The sequence below is a fragment of the Helicoverpa zea genome, chromosome 11 (assembly GCF_022581195.2).
Source record: "Helicoverpa zea isolate HzStark_Cry1AcR chromosome 11, ilHelZeax1.1, whole genome shotgun sequence".
In the NCBI taxonomy this organism is placed as follows: Eukaryota; Metazoa; Arthropoda; class Insecta; order Lepidoptera; family Noctuidae; genus Helicoverpa; species Helicoverpa zea.
In genome coordinates, this window is record NC_061462.1 from 9,753,872 (window position 1) to 9,773,682 (window position 19,811).

Genomic DNA, 19,811 nt, shown 5'->3' on the forward strand with positions numbered 1-19,811 from the left:
ATGTACCTTTTGAATGCAAAACGTGAAGAGGCAGATGTACCCAGAGTTGCGAAAAAATACTTTTATGTTAATTTCGTTCAATTTCTTACTGTTCACCAAAAAATTACTTAAGCGCATTTCTTGACTATCAGTGAGTAAACTGAACTTGTCTACGCACAGTCGACAGAAGTCGGCGCTTTACTATTCACCACATAGATGCCGCTACGAGTTGAGAGTCTATGTGATAATTTCAGAAGATTTATTTTTTCTGATATTGTAATAATGTGCCACTAAAAAGACAAGTTTAAAATAGGCAGTTTCTCTTACAGGTGGGAAAGCGACCACATAAGTAGTTACTATTGAGCTAAGTTGGTGCTATTATTTTAAGTACCTGAAAAGTCACTAAGTTATTTTTCTGCAAGTTTCACTCTTATAGGTACCTACTGGGTAGTGGGTAGGTACTGCTTAGAAAGGCATAAACACAATTTCCCTAAGTCAGAAAAGACTGGCCTATTGTTTGACAATGAGTGAAAGTGTGAGGAAAGGGAGCGGGCCGTCGTTGGGCCGACCTTCTGGCGGGAATCAGCTGATCGGGTTTGCGCAGTGCGCAAATGTGCGGGGTGCAGGGCGCGGGGCGGGCGAGCGGCCGGGGTGTGCGGCGCGCCCGGCAGTCGCGCGCGCTGCGCCCCCCTCCGAGCCCGCTCCCGCCGCGCACCGCCGCGGCGCCGCCAGCCGCACCACCGCCACTGAATAACAGAAAACTACCACCGCCAGCGTCCGCGAACTGTCCACGCTCCACTAATGCTGTAACTGTGATATTTGTACAAAGTCCGCGCTCCTCCGGTCCGCCGACGCTGGCCATGCGGGTACACAACGCGAGGGCCGGACCCCACTCGCAGCCTCCCGTTACACGCGCCACTAGCACGCTGTTATGAGAGACGTTCAGAGCGTACCTGATTCATGTACAAAAATGTTCGATATGTCAATTCAAGAAGTGAACGGGAAAGGACCTAAAAAGAGGAAAAAGTCATTAGAGCGTATCTGTGATAATGAGGAGCGCGGAACAGAGGCGGCGGCGGCGAGCGCGCCGGAGGAGCAGAGCGGCGGCGCGGCGCCGGGCGGCGTGCGCCTGCTGCACTGGCGGGACATGCCGCAGCACCTGCAGTTCAACCCCTACGTGCTCACCGGCTACCGCCCGCTGCAGAGCTGGGCCGGTTGCGTCGGCAGCCTCTTCTACTTCCACAACGAGACCATCAACATCCTCACTCATGGTAACCTACACTTTCACTTACATGATTTGTTCCAGATTTGAAGTGCTACGACTGCCAGGCAAGAAGCTCTCGTTCCTTGTACGAAACTGGTTACATAAAGGCTCGTACATGCACATTTCTACATTTTTCTAATGATTAGAACCTCAGACCTGACGAATTAAAAGTTTTTCGAGAATATCATCATAATTTTATTTTTAGAAAAATATAAGTAGATAGCTTAATGTTAACTTAAAATAAGATTCCACCGTTGGTAACTAATGGTTGAGTGCAATAAATTGCGAGCATTTTCCATCTCGGCATACCTACGTAGCATAGGCTACGGCGCTCGTAGTCGTAGCACCGGGCTACGGGACTTCGTAGCACAATTTATGTGCTATTAAGAAATGCCAATGGCTTAGCTAGCGAAGAATGCAAGTGGAATCGGTATTCTGAGTACAGTTATTTATATTATTTTATGTAAGAATATCAGCACTATTCCTGTTTTACTCATAGGGTCTAACTTACACGGAACTACTACTGCTTATTTAGGTAAGCCAAAATTCTCTGCACTTTCCGTTATCCTCATGTTTGGAGTGTTCAAATTTTTCCTAAATTACTTGCCACTTATACTGTAGGTATTTAATAATGTAGGTATTTCTTGATAACATAATTTAAACATAGTTTAATCATAATATTATCACATTACATTTCTGATCTGGGATGCTGTAAGAATAGCCAAATTAAATAAGAAAGTTAAAATGATCGGATTTTTCTACTTAATAAAATATTCATTGCTCAAAATTACTAAAGCAGTCATAAAAACAACGTTACCAGTTCACAATTCTGATTATAAAATCTTTCTATTAATAAATATTTTAAGCTGTCCTGAATTGAACCCCCTACGGCAATTTGTTATCATTTGCCAAATTCGAAGGTAACGCTTTATATTCGAGACACGGCCGTACCGATTCAACGGGACTCAACTATGGGGCACCCCATAAACCGAGCATCGAGTCCTTAAGGGGTAACGTAACGCGTTATCTGTTGCCTTCATCTATTGTGCGGAACCCCACGGAGTTACCTCGCGGATTGTACGGGCACCCCATATATTTTTAATTCAGCGTTGGTATAAAAAGGGGTGCGGGGTTTAAGTGAGAATTTAATTTATTTGTGTTCTTATTGGAGTTTTATTTACCTAGTTATTGTAATGACCAATACTATTCACTGATAACTTTGAGAAACCGAACTTGACGTCCTAGGTTTACTAAGAGATATTCCTAAGCCTTTTACAATGCATTATTCTCAGATAGACATCTTTCATATAATCTTTCAGTTCGACTAATTTAATTAACAACACTTAGTAACAGTATGCATAAATTATCCTTCACTAATTACTACCTTATTCTAATTACAACAGACACGCTGTGAGCAAACAAAAATAGTAATTATTAATGAATTTATTATGGGATTCTTTCATGTTTTATTGTTGGGTAAATATTTAAAGGCTGAAACGAACCCTGAACAAAGGAGAGGTACTCAATACGGTACCCTGTATTTTGTTGTAGAATATCTTTTTCTAAATTAGGTACGTCAAAAAACTAGGGAAATACATAAGAAACCACAGTCACTTTTGCAACATTTTTATTTCTTCTCTGGCTTCATCCTTTGTCCTTCCTGATCACCACGAAATGTCCTGCATTGACCATAATGCAGCAGAGTAATAATTACTAGCAACCACCATAAAATTAATTACATTATCTATGCAAACATAATGACATGAACCACAACATCATACAACTATACTTAATACCAGCAAAGAAAAATTACAAAATTAACGAATAAACAGTAATTTCACTTCGATACGGCAAACATCGGTAAAAACCGGTCATTTCGTAAATGATACCGTGATTACCGTTATGTCTTTCTTTGTATTGCCCATCATGGTATACATTGTTGATTGTTTATTGCTATGGTCCTTCAATTATGAACATACTTATTGGTTGGTCGATGTTCCTGTAGATATATTGACTACACTGTTTTTAAATTCTGTTTTGTATCATCAAAGAAGTTTAAAAGGTACTTTTTGAACTTTTATAAAATTATAAGTGGCCTCTTCTTAAAATAATATCTAAAGCGAATATTTTTTTGTATATTTAGACCTACGAAGACCTTCTTTTAACGGACCTACGTTGAAATTCCCTAATCTGGAAATCTATTCCTCATTACTATAACTTTATGGGCTCTCCCTGACACCTCAGCGATATCAAAAAGGCGCGAACGCACAACTTATTAGTATACAGTATACATATAATAATCCAATTAGACCCTGAATAGGTATCGACACTCTTAATAATCAAGATTCGATAATATTTAGCCAACCTGGCCTCCTAAAGGGCTCTTATAAACAAGAGGCATTTTATAACGTGTTATACGAAAACGAACATTAAACGGTTAACGCCTGTTAATAATAGCAATCAATTAATGTGGGAGTTATAAACACTTGTTTACGAGTGTCATTTGTCTTTATAACAATCATTTTATGCTTATTACATACTTATTATGACGAAGGTACCTTTTACAACGGTCTTTCTTTTTACTTTAAATAAATTAGATCGTCTTTTGTCCATTGTTTTCATAGTCCTAGAAGTAACTTCTAGTTTTCAGGATTTGTAAGGACCACAAGCGAGTTGGGTTAGATTGAACAGGTTTATTTCACAGACAAGAAGTGTTTGAAGGCACTCATATGGAATTATCTCAATTAGTTAGTTCCTGTGTCCTATCTTCAAGTCTTATCTGCTGGTGTACTTTAAATCGCCACCATCGTGGCGGTAAGTCCCCTCTTTGAGGAGTGGCTCGGGAGGAGTCACGGCGCCCTCACGTACCGCATGACGCAGGTCCTCACCGGACACGGTTGTTTCCGGAGGTACCTGCACCGAATCGGTCGTGAGGAGGCGCCCGGGTGTCACCATTGTGCGGACAGCCCCGAGGACACGGTGGACCACACAGTCCAGGTGTGCCCCGCATGGGAGGGGCACCGCCGGGTCCTCGTCAAGGCTTTGGGCGGCGGCGACCTCTCGTCCGGCCCTGGTTCAGGCCATGGTCCGGGGCGAGAGGGAATGGGATGCCGTCGCCTCCTTCTGCGAAGCGGTCATGCTCGAGAAGGAGGAGGCGGAACGCCAGAGAGTTCGCACCTCTCATCCCGGCCGCCGCGCTGGACCAGGTAGACACCATGGGCGCCGGGTGTCGCGAGATGACTCCCGGCCACCGTAGGCGTGGGTCTGTGGACGGTGAGTTCGGGTGGCTCATCGTCCCTCTGTCTACTTAGACGACAGACCCGTGTCGACGGCGCGCGTTGTTCCACGCGCTCCTCAAAGAGATGTCAGCAACCCCAGCGGGGCCCAGCAGGGCCAAGGCCTGCCGGGGCTGCGGGTTGTTCGAAAGAGATACCGCGGCCCTGGTACATAAAAGGCCTATGACGGAAGACGACGGTTTTTAGTCAGTAAGAGTCTAACACTCCCTCTCCGCTGCTAACCCACAGAGGAAGGGGTCATTTGATGATTTTTGACGTCGTTAAAAAAAAAAAATGCTGCTTCAAGCCTTCATAAGTTTTGTATATGAGCTGCTGTGTTACTAATGAGCGCTTACCAACATTGAGCTGTCCTCGACCCTCTACCCTTTACCTCACTCGAAATGTTTTATTATGCTTTTAACTTTTCATGACTGCATATCATTTCTGTTTTTTAACTCGTTAAAGAGTACGACACTTAGCGAGTTGTTTCAGTTTAGTTTATTATATCTCGCTTTCAATGCAAATATGTGTGCCTTTTTAAAGTATTTGTTTAAACAAGCATTTTCAAAGCTCGTAAAAGAATATATTTTTGTTGTAGCTGGTGGTAATTCTCAATTGTCAGGTATAGGTTTTTCAAAATGTCTTTAAATTTTATAAACCTATTGAAGGGACGACCAACTTTTGAGACAAACAATCAAATGGGATTGCATTCACCAGATGAATGTCTGGACCGACAATTCTGTGAATAGGTACTTTCAGCTTTCCCGTGACTGAAAATTACATCAAATCCCTCTAAACTGTAACAAATAAAACCTATTTTCCAAACAGATTGTATATATGTAGGTGATGTCTATCGTTTCACGCAGCGATTGAGCGGCTGACACACGCGGTTTGCTAATAACGTCAGTTAGATTGAACTGAATGGATTACTGCGGGTTGAGGCCGGCCGACAACCGCTCACGATAGGACCCTGTCAATGTTATGTTCTTGTAAGTGTACAAGAAAAATTGTTGCTAGTTAGAACGATAGAATAATCGTTCGCTTAAAGAAGCGGTGATTTTTTACTGGGTGTTGTGTCGTTACTTGATGTAAGTAATTTTATTTTTTGGCAACTGAAGTCAATATCTCCTTTTTTATGTCAAATAGGCCGATAAAATTCGAAACGTCAAGCTAGTTGTTGAACATCATCGATATATATGTACTTAACAGTTATTGAAAAAGTCTGTCATTATATTCGTATTTCAGAAAACTGCCTCGTTGGTCTAGCTGTCGCAAGTGCGGCTGCTGAGCGCGAGGTCTCGGGTTCGATTCCCGAGTCGGGACGAAATCGCTTTGTGGGTTTTAGAAGACTTTCACATAGCAGCCCGGAGCCTGGAAGGTGGTGATTGATACACCCGTGCATCGGAGAGCACGTAAATGTCGGTCCTGCGCCTGATCTCTTTCCGGTCGTGTCGGATTGCCGTCCCATCGGGCTATGAGAGTGAAGGAATAGGGAGTGCACCTGTGTCTGCGTAAATGCTTGTGCACTATAATATGTCCTGCGTAGTTGGCTAATCTCCTTACATGAGAACAGCCGCCGTAGCCGATCGGCTAGGAGGACATCATCATCATCATTTCAGAACGATCCAAATTTAAACTGTATTTTGTTAAAATTAAATACCTACTTTCTAGAAATAGATAAGACATAAAACTTGACCCGCTCATGTCTCTAGGGCGCGATTTGTTCGGACGATATACGACGAAGTAGCCCGGATGTGGACCGGACACGTTTTACTTTTCGCAAAGTACTTATTTATACATATGAGAGTAGCTTTTTATTGCCAGTTTTATTTTAGTAACAGAAAATAAAAGTCCATCATATAAGACATACATAAATAACTGGTCTTAATAATCATATTTTTAACAAGCAAGTAGAATAGGTACTAACCAATAAACAATTTTTTTTCTGTTATAAACTAAGATATCGATGAAACTATTTACCAAAAATATTTGATACTAAAAAGCTAACTTGAAAACAGAACAATGTGTGTTAAACAATATTGAAACAATGTTACATTTACTGCACAAATATTATGCTGGTAGCATTCTGGTGCACGTCGGCTGTCTGACATACTTGCAAGTCTTGCAAGCCTTGTTCCAGGCACAATGTAATGTAAAATGTAGTTGCATTTGTTTCTACAAATTATGCCGTGTCGGTATAAAAAGTGTCATAAAATACATTGCTTCCGACAGCATCTGTGACAAGTCTTGATAAACTTGAGATGATTTGATTTTCAAGATGGAGTCGCGTTTGTTGGTTGCTTCTGAACTATCTTACATACAAAGTAATCTACGATGTTTATTACACAGATTACTGTAATAGTTACTACGCACGCAGCTACGGTTTATTAGCAAATGTGGGTCTAAAAGTTAGTTTAAAAAGAATAATACTGTATGTTATAGTTATTTAGCTAGCTGGCTACTTTTGTTGTTAACCAGTCTAATTAGTCGGCGGAATTCACACAAATATTTCAATTACCAAAATGCCCGTAGTGCTTAATGCAAAATGATGACGTTCATAACTTCAAACATAGTTGCCAACCTCACGCACGTAAATTAAATTAGTTGATACTAATTAACATGGACGCGACGTAAATCCCAGTGCAGCTTTGTTATTAATGAACTGTAACATCATTTGTTTGTTGGTAACAGACGTTCTCATTATGCCCGAAACGTACAGGTATAATTAGGAATCATAGATTGTGGCGATATGCATTATGTATTTGCAGCTTCTAAATCGGCCTGTTTAGTTTTGTAAATATTATTATACTACTAGCTTCCACTAGCGGTATCTCCAAAAATACATAACTAGGTACATTGTAAGCAAAAAACATCATGCTATTTGAGCCTGCGAGTAAAGATTTGTTACCAACCGAAAATCTTTACATACAACTAATCCAGAACTAATGTCTTTATTCAGAACTAAGTCCAAATTCATGAAGGTTACTCGCACTAAATGTTCGCTGACAGACCCGTAACTAGAATGAGATCCGAGACGCTACCTACCTATTCTGTGCTCATCACTCGTAACGAACCAAACCTAATATGACATTGGAACAAATAATACCTATATTTTTGTATCATTCAGCTGAAATAAAAGGCGAGAATATTTTCGCCAGTAATTTGACACGACATTTATATAGATACCAAACGTAGGTATTCGTATTTTTTTTGCTATATGTATTTCGTTATTGTAATTTCGATTTATCTTTGATTTACTATGGAATTGAATACCGTTTCCACAATAGCCAAGGCTGAGCCATTTGGAAGTTAATATGACTGAAAGGAGTTTTCATTAATCATAGAGAATTGAATCAATCGGGCAGCAAGATACCACGATGCCATTAACGAAAGAAAAAGAAAAAAATATTTTTCTTTATTAATATTTAATGGCTGATTTTTTTTTCGGTAAAAGTTGCCAAGTTTTTAAGTAAATACTTACCTACTGCAAAAAGGTTCTACTTAGGTATGTATACTAGGTTTTATTAGGGCATCGAATTACTTTCATGATTATGCTTATCAAATTAAGAAAACACTGTTAGGATTTAAGGATTTTTTGGAAACTTATATTAAAACAAATACCTATATGGAGCGTTTTTAAAAGAACACAAGTCCATTTACGTACCATTTGAAATAATTGGAATCAATGACCATTTTACAACAAATATTATATTTGTTGTGAAACGGAGGTGGACGCGAATTGGCAACGGCCCAGATATTACACAATCGCCATTTTTGGATGAAGGCTGTAAGTTCACGCCCCACCAGAAATAAAAGGAAATGTGTTTTTTTTTCGCTAACATTAATTTTAATTCCTATAGGCTACTCGACATGGTTTCATTCAATAACGTTAGTGTAGATACCTACGCAATTTCAAATGCTATAGATTTTTGGCAGGGGACTTAAAATAAAATTGCTGGTCATTTCAGGAAATAATGTAATAATGTTGACGATTTCATTGCACCATGAAAAAAATTAAAAAGGCTTTTTGCGTCGGATTCCAGGTTTGAAAAATCTCCAGCATTACCAACCTTGCAAATCAATATTTATCAAGATATTATTCAGCCTGTGGTAGGGCCACAAACATATAAAACCTTATTAATTATGGGTCAGTTTCCTCGTGCATACATATTCGTATCTTCCCTTTGCATAATTGAGTAGCGGTCACAGATATCCCGCTGCGCTATGACCCGAGAATATTCTATGCACGTTTAACGATTTAAAATTTAAACTTCTAGGCGAGAATACTCAATTAATGGGCCATTAACTGTAGCTCTTAGGGCAGACATGTGCTGGAAATACCGCTAAAATTATTTAACGCTGTCGGGCGAAGCTAGGCTTGTAAATATAATAATGATCGGCCGTCCGATCCGTGCCGCGAGACGGAGGCTATTTCAATTTCCCGAATGAATGATATAATTTCCTTTGCCATGCCTGTAAGATATTTCCCTTTGTAAAAACATGAGAACAAATGAGCCAGGATTATTTTCAAAGGGCGAATTACAAAGCCGTTATGTAGCTACAGTAATTGTCTGTTATGTTTCAGTGCTACAATATATTTTAATTAACTAGACATTTCTTTTTATCTTTCTCTGGAAATTGCACTCGTTTTTGTTGTGAATTTATTGTTTCGAAGTTGAGCAACTTAAGAATGGGGGCAATGTACTTATTTTCTTTTAGTTGAAACTTTAGTAAGTAAGTATATGTTGGAAAGATGCCACTTAAAAGTTTCATAATTCAATGTTGAGTGGCAAAGGTAGTTTGTTTATTCAGCCTTCAGAAGTCGGTAGTTGCAGTCATTAGGTAAACTCGTTGATTACTAGATAGCGTGATAAGAACTTACTCGAAGGTTGGCTATTTTTGGCTTCAATGACTTCATTCTTCATTATTGTAATGCAATTTAAATTGTGTTTGTTTTTCTAAATGGGACAAGACCTTACAGTTGCCAATTTCCTTTATTAAATAATCATTTAGAGGTGAAATTATTTAAAAAAAAGTATTTGTCCTTATTTATAAAATATGTTAAATAGGTCCCATGCTTACAGGGGCTGAATAACAATACTCCTTTGTCAGTATTAAATATGGGATCGATGTAAAGTTAGCCACGTAATAACCAGTTAGTAATTAGAGGGCTAATCGAGTTTTTATCAAAGCTTGGTACACGTGTAACAGCTAGCCTTGATTTCACACGATATTTTATTGAAGCCAGTTTCGATATTGTATATTGTATGTTGGTTAGTTTTGATGGACACTAATGTATTTATTTATAGACTCGTGGTTTTAAAAGCTTTTGTTAGTATAGTGAATGGAATAGCGTTTTGTCATAGAATGTCTGAAATTAAAACAAAACTTTGTAAAGTTAGAAAGAATACTATTACTAGTTTTATCAATTTTACAAGTATTGCATTGGAAATCTAGTAATACAAAACTTAATTGATTACCAAGATAAAGCTAACTGCTGACTTACTGCTAAGCTGACTTCTCACCATAAAATATTAACTTACTCGTTCACATGATCAGCAAAATCCCGATGGATGCATAGCATACCCGCTGTCGACTTGAAGCCGGAAAAATCTGACTTCATTACTTCTAACTTTTCCAATAACCCCCACAATCAATTGTTACAACGCCAGCATGAAACCGTTCGACCAAGTGACTGCAAACCAGAATTCCAATTAAAGAACTTAATATCCATTCACTAGCCTTAATTGGAAATTCGCCAAGTACCTTAAAAACTGCATGAATATCGGATGGAGCTAACGTGGACACGCGAATAGAGCCGTAATGCCGGAAATAAACCGGAGGAGTGCCGTACGGGCCATTCCGCAGGTTAGATGGCAATGGTACCCAATATATGCCAAATGCGTTTGATACCGTAAGGGTTTTCAGAGAAATTAGTTTTTATGAACGTAATATGGGGCATGAAACAAAGAAGGATGTGAGTTAATTCGAAAATTATTTTGTGAATTTCAGTAAAGGATAAAGCTGAATGTGCTGAGAATTACCGGTGCATAGAAAATTCCTTTTTTGTCTGCCTTTAGAAAAAAAAGTTTGGCAAAAGTTTCAACTAACATTCCTATGGCCTTTTAACATTTACCGAGTCTCCCAAAAAAAAAACTTTATGATTGATAGTGGCTCAAACTTTTAACAAATATGATAAGTTCAACATACCAAAGACAAAACAAGAGCTAAAAATAAACACCAAAACAACTTAAAACAAAGAGCCACATATTTTGACAGATGTTCTACAAAATAGAACTTCTGAAATGTATCTCGTTCGTGTGAAGCCATCAATAATTCACCAGTGTAGTCAAACGGAGTAAAGTTCGCCAACTTTGCCTCCAATACCCAGATCCATTAAACATATTCCGTGGAGTGCGGATCGAGGATTCTGAATGTTGGCACCTCTGTTTGTGTTACAACTGTCTAAGGAGATTAGGATTTGTGTTAATCTATGATTAATTTGGTATTTGTGGTAATCTGTGTACCTAATTGTTGCTTTTGGTATCTAGAAAATCTGTTTGTTAATTTTAACTGTTTTGGGGAATAAGGGCGAATAACATAGGTAAGTATATTCCTTTAGTTAAATAAATATAATTTGATAGATATAATTTAAAATGCATTAAAAACAACTGTAGTAAAATAAACTAGGTATTCGTATAAACGGATAGTGCGTGTAAAGTTTCGTTTGCAAAGCGTAATGATATCAAAGCGATTACATAACAAAACAAGATATGTTGACTATTTCTCTCAAGCCTGGACTTCTATATCAATGAATGCAGATACAATATTTTGTCTTCTCTCTTGGATAGCTGCCCAGCCCTGGTTTCAATATGGCGTTAACTTTCTAGCACTTACAACCTCTTTTACGTATCGAATAAGTACACGTTACACAACCATAAGAGTGGTTACTCAACTAAGGTTAAAGAACTCTAGTAAATAAATACATATCACTATAGCTAACACATTATGAGTGTTCAGTAAAAATTTTTCCAGATTTCGGTGTCAATTCACTAAAAAAAAGATATGTTGCTCTACTGTTAAAACCATTATGATGATACCATATCAGAGATAAAACCTATTGTTAAAAACTATTGTCAATAGAAATAAACAAAACACGATAGGCAATACTTAAAATACAACCGTTTCATTAAAGTGACAAACAAATCAAAACTTCGTCTGACGGACATGCATTTTACCTAACAAAGTCGAAGTATAGCTTCTGAAACAGTAATGAGTCTGCCCAGAATTCAGGGAAACGCTTCGGAATAGTTTATTTCCTACATTACATAGAGTTAGCTTTGTTCCTTTCTGTAGCTTACTTATTCAATAAGAATTGACCTAAGCAGTCGATGCATTACTAACACGTAAGAAACTGCATTACCTAGTTTATGAAAATAGAACGCTTTTTTCTTTTTTTTTCAGCCTCGATTAACCGTTGAGGTCCTGCCTTTCTGGGTCAAAGTTTTTATGTGGATTTTCTCAGGAGTAGCTCATTATATGCGTTTATTAATATGGCACTTTTATACATACTTAAATTAATGGCAAACTAATGTATCAAAAACATCAACTAAAACTGAGATGGATTCTTGTTTCTATGTACCTAAGGGTGCCGTCAGTATTGCATACTGAAAATGAAAAACATTTTCGGGATGAGACCATTTATTAAAAGTTGTACAAAATAAAATTCATACACTCTTTAAGCTATTAAAGCGTGAGTGATGTAAAAAGTGTGTACTTACATTTTCGCAAAACTGTTTACTATAAGAATATTATATTTTAAAAGTACACACTACACGTTGATTAATGGTTCCTTCTCAAAATCTGAGCGCTTCTACATTAATTTGTCTTATTTCTGACAACTTATATAAATAATTTCTACCCAGCCCCATTTCTAGCTCAATGTTGGATTTTTATTACGTGCTTGAAGTCGAGAAATTCTCTTCACATAAGATATTATGTGCATATAAAATATAAAAGTTAATTACGTCCTGCTGTCTTGCGTGCATGACCTATGCGTCTGAAACACTGACATCATTATCTTCCTCCCTCACTACGATCGGCTTTCAGTCTCGCCTCTAGCTGCTGCCAGCCACAATCCAGCTACCAGATTGATTGATGATTGTTGTCCTCAATCTTTTGTGAAAAGAATTAGAGAAAAAAGTCCTTAAAACAAACAGTCACCAGACTGACTGACGTCATACAATCGCAGGCGCCGGCATAGTACAATAATTACACCATAGTGCCGTAATACCGGGCTAAGTATTAATTGTTTCGCAATAATGTTAGTGCTGCCTCCTTGCTACGTGCAATCGATATATTTGCACTACGCTATGGGAAATTGCAGCCCTCATAATTATTCGAAACACGTCCTGCGCACTATCGCTCATATGTTCTCTGTATGAATAAAAGAAAATTGCTAGAGAGTATATTTTATTGATGTGTTTGTCCTCGATATGCATATAAAAGAAGTTGTAGGTATATATGTATGATATTACGTATTAAAAAAATAACACAACCTTTAAATTATTCCATACAAAACATTTTTCGACTTTCTTTAACGGAAAATATTTTTTACAAAAGAATCCGTTTCCATCTGAAAGATTATCCATTATCTTATTCCTAAGTACCTATACTTAAAAAAAACAACAAGATTTACATAGAAATAATAACGTAACATTTAAACGCAAATCGGGGAAAACCACTCACCTAATCTGTTGCGTTTTCCTCAAAATTCGGCAAAATTGTTGCCCATTTTCCTCCTTCCTAAAAGAGATAACGTTCGAGATAAGCGTCGGGAATATAACGCCCATTTTTTATCACAGCAAGTCGGTAAAGTTCTAAATTAACTCAGAAAAAGCTGTATGTACCACCTGGGAAAAGTTAGTGCAATCAACGATGCTAATTATTAATCCCGCGTTGAAAAACTAATCTACTTTTTCCGGCTTGAACGTGAACTCACGTTTTTTCTGACCTCGGGAAGGAAGATAAATAAATAAAATCCAGTAAGGTTCGGTATCGGGGTTCCTTTAGAACTTTTGTTATTGGGCGAGTCGACTGCCGATGGACCAACAGTTCTCCGTGTTTTATTTAAAACAGAGCTCTTCGTATCTGGAATGCATACGTAGCTGTATGTTCGGGATAAAGTGTCGAGGAAAGCATTCGAATGACTGTCGTTCGAATTGTTCAATAAAAGTCACATAGCGCAGTTTTCCGCATCGACGAACACGCTCTTCAATCGCTCATACTCGTGCAATCTCTTTGTGACATTTCTGTACCTAGTACTTCATTTTCAAATGCATGTCGACATCACAATCGTATTTGAAGTACAACTTTGGACAATTTTCAACCACTTTTGTAGCAAAATGAAAGCAGAAATCCAGTCCATAACAGAAAATAAAATGTTTTGCAAAGTTACCTGATATGTTTTTATATATTTCCACTCAAGTCATCGCCTTCTTTGATCTTAATTTCAATTATTACGCTTAATTGATAATAACAAGACTCCTCCAGCTAATGTACACACGTTGTTATTCCTTCATCATTACCCTACGAACTTGGCAGGTAAAGCTCGTTACATGTAAGTAAAGCAATTTATTAGGGACCCTTATCCTATGATCTAGAGAAGATTCAGGGCGTTTAGATGCTCCTCACTGTAAAGGTAGGCAGTTAGTATATTGTAAGGTGTTAAAAGCTGTAAGTAGCGAAAACTAGTGTTATAAACTTCCTTATTTTGCAGAATTTGAATACAACTTTTTCTTTTTACATCATATCAGCATGCCATGTAGGTACGTACATACATCTGATTAATTTATTGGATTTTCTAGACTCTAGACCTACTCAATCTCGTTGTAATAGAATGCCTATCAAATTGTTTAATTTTTCATTTATTTATTCGACTTACACGGTTTAAAAGCCAATTGCATTACGTAAGGTTCATCAGGTGCATTCACGAGTATGATCATATTTTTTCACAAGAAAGTCATTGAGCAATTAAATTATTTACGCTTGATGACCCAAAATATATATTTGCTCAAATGCTTAAATTTGCCGGAAAAAATAAGGAGTATATTTATATGTTACATTTGATCCTAAATTGTGTCCAATTACTTTTGCAACTTTTACTAAGTAATTGTGTGATTGAGTAAAGGAGCTATTTTGGGATTAATTCTTGCTAAATTGGGTCTATTTTTAAACATTCAGATTTATTTCGAGCGACAGTAAGAAATGAAAGAACTTTTGAAACTCGGTGACATCTTTGGAATAAAGATCATTAGGGGCTTATCTTTGATGCTTAATTGTGGGGTTTTTGTCGCCTCTGAAAATAGAACAACGCTCGATGGCTGAGAAAAAAAGGTGAAGGTACTTGCGTTACGGCTATACTGTATTTAATAATATAGGAAACCAAAACGAAAGTCAATCATAATTTTAATGAATTGTGCGGAAGTTTGCTAAAAACTTTTTGCTTTTGTTTGCCACCTACACTTTTAATTTCAAATTGTTTAACGAATATGAAATGTAATTAAAACTTTGCTTCCGTAGCGGTTAAAGCGTGGATCAGATTCGAAGTAGGTATTTAGCAAAAAACAAATAATTATTTTTACTCATATCTAAATTAATTTAAATGTTTTAAATCATACCGTTCGTTCGTACTAAACAAAGCTAATAAGCCTACATAAATCCTGTCATTCGCATAATTCTAATAAAAATATACAACGAATCTGTTCTATTTTAATATCAATTCAATAACTAATAATATTTCAAACAACAAAGAACCCACGTAAAAACAAAATATAAAGAAGATTCGAGAATAATCCCACGCAAATTATTGTCTGGGATGAAGACGAGAGGCATCCTAATTACATAACAGGCCTACCACAAAAACTGCGTACAATGCGTACATAAGAAATGGACAAAGGTTTCCTTGTAAGGTAGGTACGTAGCTAGAGGTGCGAGCAAAAAGTTTTCAAAGAGCATAAGGGCGACTGCTCAACAGTCGATCTTGTACCCAAGGACAATTTTTCCCTGTAGAATTCCAGCATGGTATAGACAGGTAACTGAATGCATGTTAAGATAATACGTAAATCTATCTCGTGAAATTCAGGTATAACTTTCCACCTTTCTCTGTCGGCCATGATATGTGAAAATCGTATATTTCCCTCGAGGACAGAACAAAGTGGTGTGAAACAGAGATATATTAAGGAACATAGGTAAGAGATAAATTATGATGATAGTATTACGCATCCACTTGGAAGCAATAGTTCTTTCTCTGGGTGACATATGGTATACCACGGTCCTTTGTACTGAACATTACACGCGTTTATTTTTATCTGTTGTTCATTTGTTCTACAAAAGAAAATTATTATTTAGGAAACATATTTACGTAGGTACCTACATAAAAATATGATTTCGTTTTTTCTTTGTTTAACTTTACAGTGAAGTTCAAATAACTATAGCCTGAAATAAATACGAACAAAATATCAAATGCGCCTGAAAAATATGTTACCTAGTTACTATGTTTCACAATTGGACGTAGTTATGCAGAAACGTTCCAACCCACAAGTCACCCGAAATCGAGTTATTGTGATTGAACAGCCTAAAATTTAGCATATGGTTATCTAAACTCAATATAATTCAACAATAAAACCTCTATTACTTTTACTAGTTAGAATAAAAAAGAATACAACTGAAACGCGTAAATGCTTATATCTCAAATTCAAGTTTAATTTGAGATATAAGCATTTACGCGTACAGTGGGTTGGAACGTTTCTGCATAACTACGTCCAATTTAATATGTGGCTATGCACAAAAAAAAGCAGTAAATCAATAAACGATTAGTTTCGTTTGAAACAATAAACAAAGTTTGTTTGAATAATAAACAATATCGAGAGCATTAATCAAAACATGTTCTCACATTTTATGAAAAAGGTTTTTACTCAGCGAAAATGAATTATATTTTCCGTTCGCCTGCCAGTTATTCAATGTGAGAATATTGAAAAAGCCTTCTATTTTATTTTTCTATATTTCAAGCCATTTTACTATTACTATATAAAATCAGCCATTTTTTTGTTTCGATATTCACCTAGTTTAATCAATTTGGCTAGTGGCTGAAATCAAACTTAATCGTTTCTTTCGCTATACTTAGCAGAAAAGGTTTTTTAATTGAACCTTTTCATACGAGGTTACATTTTCAGGTACACTATATTTTTTCGATCTAATACGAATTTCTCTTCTATCTTCTATCTATTATATCTATCTTAACAAAGTTACTACTCCTTATTACCTATCTATCTCTTCTGTACCGTGTTGATTTGCATCGCGCCTTAGAATCTAGGGCCTCATACATAATCTAATGTAAGCGACATCGACAGCTGTGGGCCGTACAATCTGATTGACATCAATTTCCTATCAGTATTGGAATTGCAATTTATACAAATTCCATCAATCTACGCCGAACTTTATCTAGAATATTCTAGAAAAATATGTTTGTTCCTCTATTTAGAATAAATAAATCTACATAACATAAACTATATTCACGAGATTCGTGAAGATTGGATATCCCAGAATCGATATCGTTCAGAAAATATTGCTTGGAATATTTTAGATAAGACTAATCGAAGCATATCTAAAATTAACGTCTTCTAGACTGCTCATGATTTACAAATGATTTAATTTTATTTACCTTAAAAAATGACATTATGTATGGCCCGTACTCAGTACCTGCATTCAGTACACATTACAGTGCATGCAGTACGCAGCTTCTTTATCTTCTGCGTAGCTTTTTTCCAAATATACTGCGGTTGCGGTCAGCTTCCAGTCTAACCAGGTGCCTGTGGATCCAATGTTTTATATGGAGCGACTGCAATATACTTGGATAGGTAATTAGTACTTACATAACTGCCATCAAATAAACTCAGTACCTACCTAAGAAAATCTCAGAAAAACCGTCATCATGACTACAACATCTTGTCTCTAGCAAACGGAATGATATATCAGAGGCTGCGTCAAAGATGTTCGCTGAGGAAAATGTGTCACTATCACTCAAAGCCCGACACATCGTGTGCGATGTTCTGTGTACGAGTGATGACGACACAGCTAAGGCGAGCGCGGATTCATCAAGTCATTACAAGATGAATTTTGTCTTGTTTTTTAATAAATTAATTCCTTATGTACTTTAGCTGGCTATTTATAGATTGCAGCATTTGCATAGATGATTCTTATCTGTTCTACTTTTTGTAGAACCTATGCGTGGTACTATGGCTATCAGGGTGTTCTATTTTTACCCGACTGCCAAAGAAGGAGGGTAATGTTTTTCTCCTACAAATGGGCAGACTAAACTTCAACAAACACAGTCCTACGGTGCAACTAAAAAAAACATGTGTGAAGCAAAACTTTGGATCTCTGATGATTTATTTATTAAATGTTCTTACCTATCTACTATGTTGTTTGTCATGACTTCGCTATAAAGAAGAAGTATTAAATGAAAATGAGTGTTTACTAGGGGTCAGTTTCCCAGTCAACGACCTCTCTATATTCACAAGATGGCGGTAACAGCATCACAGTATTTAATTAATCATAGCTCTGTTCGTTCACTTCAGTAAACACAGCACGTCTGTATTCACTCACACTAATACAACATGTTTATGTATACTGGCTTCAAGCAGTTTAGGAATACAAACGTAGTAGTACTATGAGCTGTCTAGATTTATGACGGGATTAACTTGGCTTGTTTTATATTGAAGAGAATTATTTGCTTCAAGACAGTTAATTGGCTTCTATTCCAACTTATTAAACTGCAGAACCAGTAGCAATTCCCATTCCATTTACTTCTCTATCGATTATGAACAGGCCCGCCGCTAGTTGTTAGTTCGCCCGCGTGCAAAACTGATTATGCCGCCCTACGACTACATATTATACTGGGTTTTGTCAAAAAAAAAAAAAAAGAAAATTTCGTTAAGATTATAAAATACGTATTTTAATTAGGTACAATAATTATATTTGTTTTCTGAAGTGTAAAACTAAGCAGCATAATCATTACAAAAACTTAACTCTTCTGTGTAGTGCGCCTGGTGCGATGTAAGAAGGGAGAAGTAATTGTAAATAAGCGCGAGCGAAGCGAGCGCGCAAATTTTATAGTTTATGGTCTGCAAATGCAATGTCCTTAAATGATCTTATGCAGCGCCCTTGTGCAAGTGGCCCCTATTTATTAGAAAAAATTGATTAATAGTTACCAACATATGTATATCAAAGTGCTTAAAACAGATTATGGGTAACTCAAAGTAACGAAATAAATATCTTTGATAATGTTTAAATTTAGTAAAAAATGTTATTTATGGTTTTTGGTGGGTTTCCCGTTGAAAAAGGCAATGCAGAAAACCCACTCCATATGTAAGAAAGCGCGAGCGAAGCGAGCGCGACAATTTTTCAGTCTAAGGACACAAAACAAATAAAAACCACTATAAATTAACAAAGCAAAGTCAAATAGTAAGCTATGCACAGAAATGAAGTGCAAACTGCAAATGTATACGAAGCTGCGAGGGAAGCGAGCGCGATTTTTTCTTTTGAGTTTTCATGAAGTAAACATGTCATAAAAAGCCATAACGAACGTGCGCGAAAAATGTTTTTTCGGAATTGAATGCCTCAACAATTAAACTAAGATAAATCGTGATATCTGACATGGAGTCGCGAGCGCAGCGAGCGCGAATTTTTTTGGGGATGCAAAGGGTGAACCCGTCAAAATTGACAGGACACGACCAAAGCGAGGGCGGCTTTTTCTGAAATTTTATTGCTAATCTACTCATCTAATTTCATTAAAATATTTTTATTACGTAATTATAGTTTAATTTTGCCGTATGGTTTAATTTTGTCGCCCCCTAAATCGTGCCCTTTATTTTGAAAACGATCTTTCAACAGATGCAACTGAAACGGGCAGTGTAAGTAGGTAATATTCTTAGCGCTATTGCTGTGTTCGGAAATATTGAAATCAAATCATTGGTAAAAAGATATTGTATTTTTTAAATATTACGTGATAAGTCGCTCGATTTGCCGCCCCCTAGGACGTGCCGCCCGCGTGCGGTGCACGCCCTGCACGCCCGCTTACGGCGGGCCTGATTATGAATCTATGCACCTGGCAAATAAAAATAGTTAAAACTAAACAAAATAACCCAACGAGAGAATAAATATGACTAATACAAAATCAGATATAAAAGTATTACATGGAGCCAAGCAGAAATAGCTTGCAAGACCTAATACAA

The 19,811-nt window shown here is 37.1% G+C and overlaps 1 protein-coding gene across 1 annotated transcript in view; it reads left to right on the forward strand.

The window, feature by feature from the left end:
• Positions 1 to 663: 663 nt before the first annotated feature.
• Positions 664 to 19,811, forward strand: part of LOC124634398 (progestin and adipoQ receptor family member 4) — an 86,212-nt gene continuing 67,064 nt past the window's right edge. Inside the window, exon 1 of the mRNA XM_047169966.1 lies at positions 664 to 1,250. Within this exon, the coding sequence (XP_047025922.1) occupies positions 911 to 1,250 (340 nt within the window). The 5' untranslated portion in view covers positions 664 to 910. The remainder of the gene's footprint in view (positions 1,251 to 19,811) is intronic.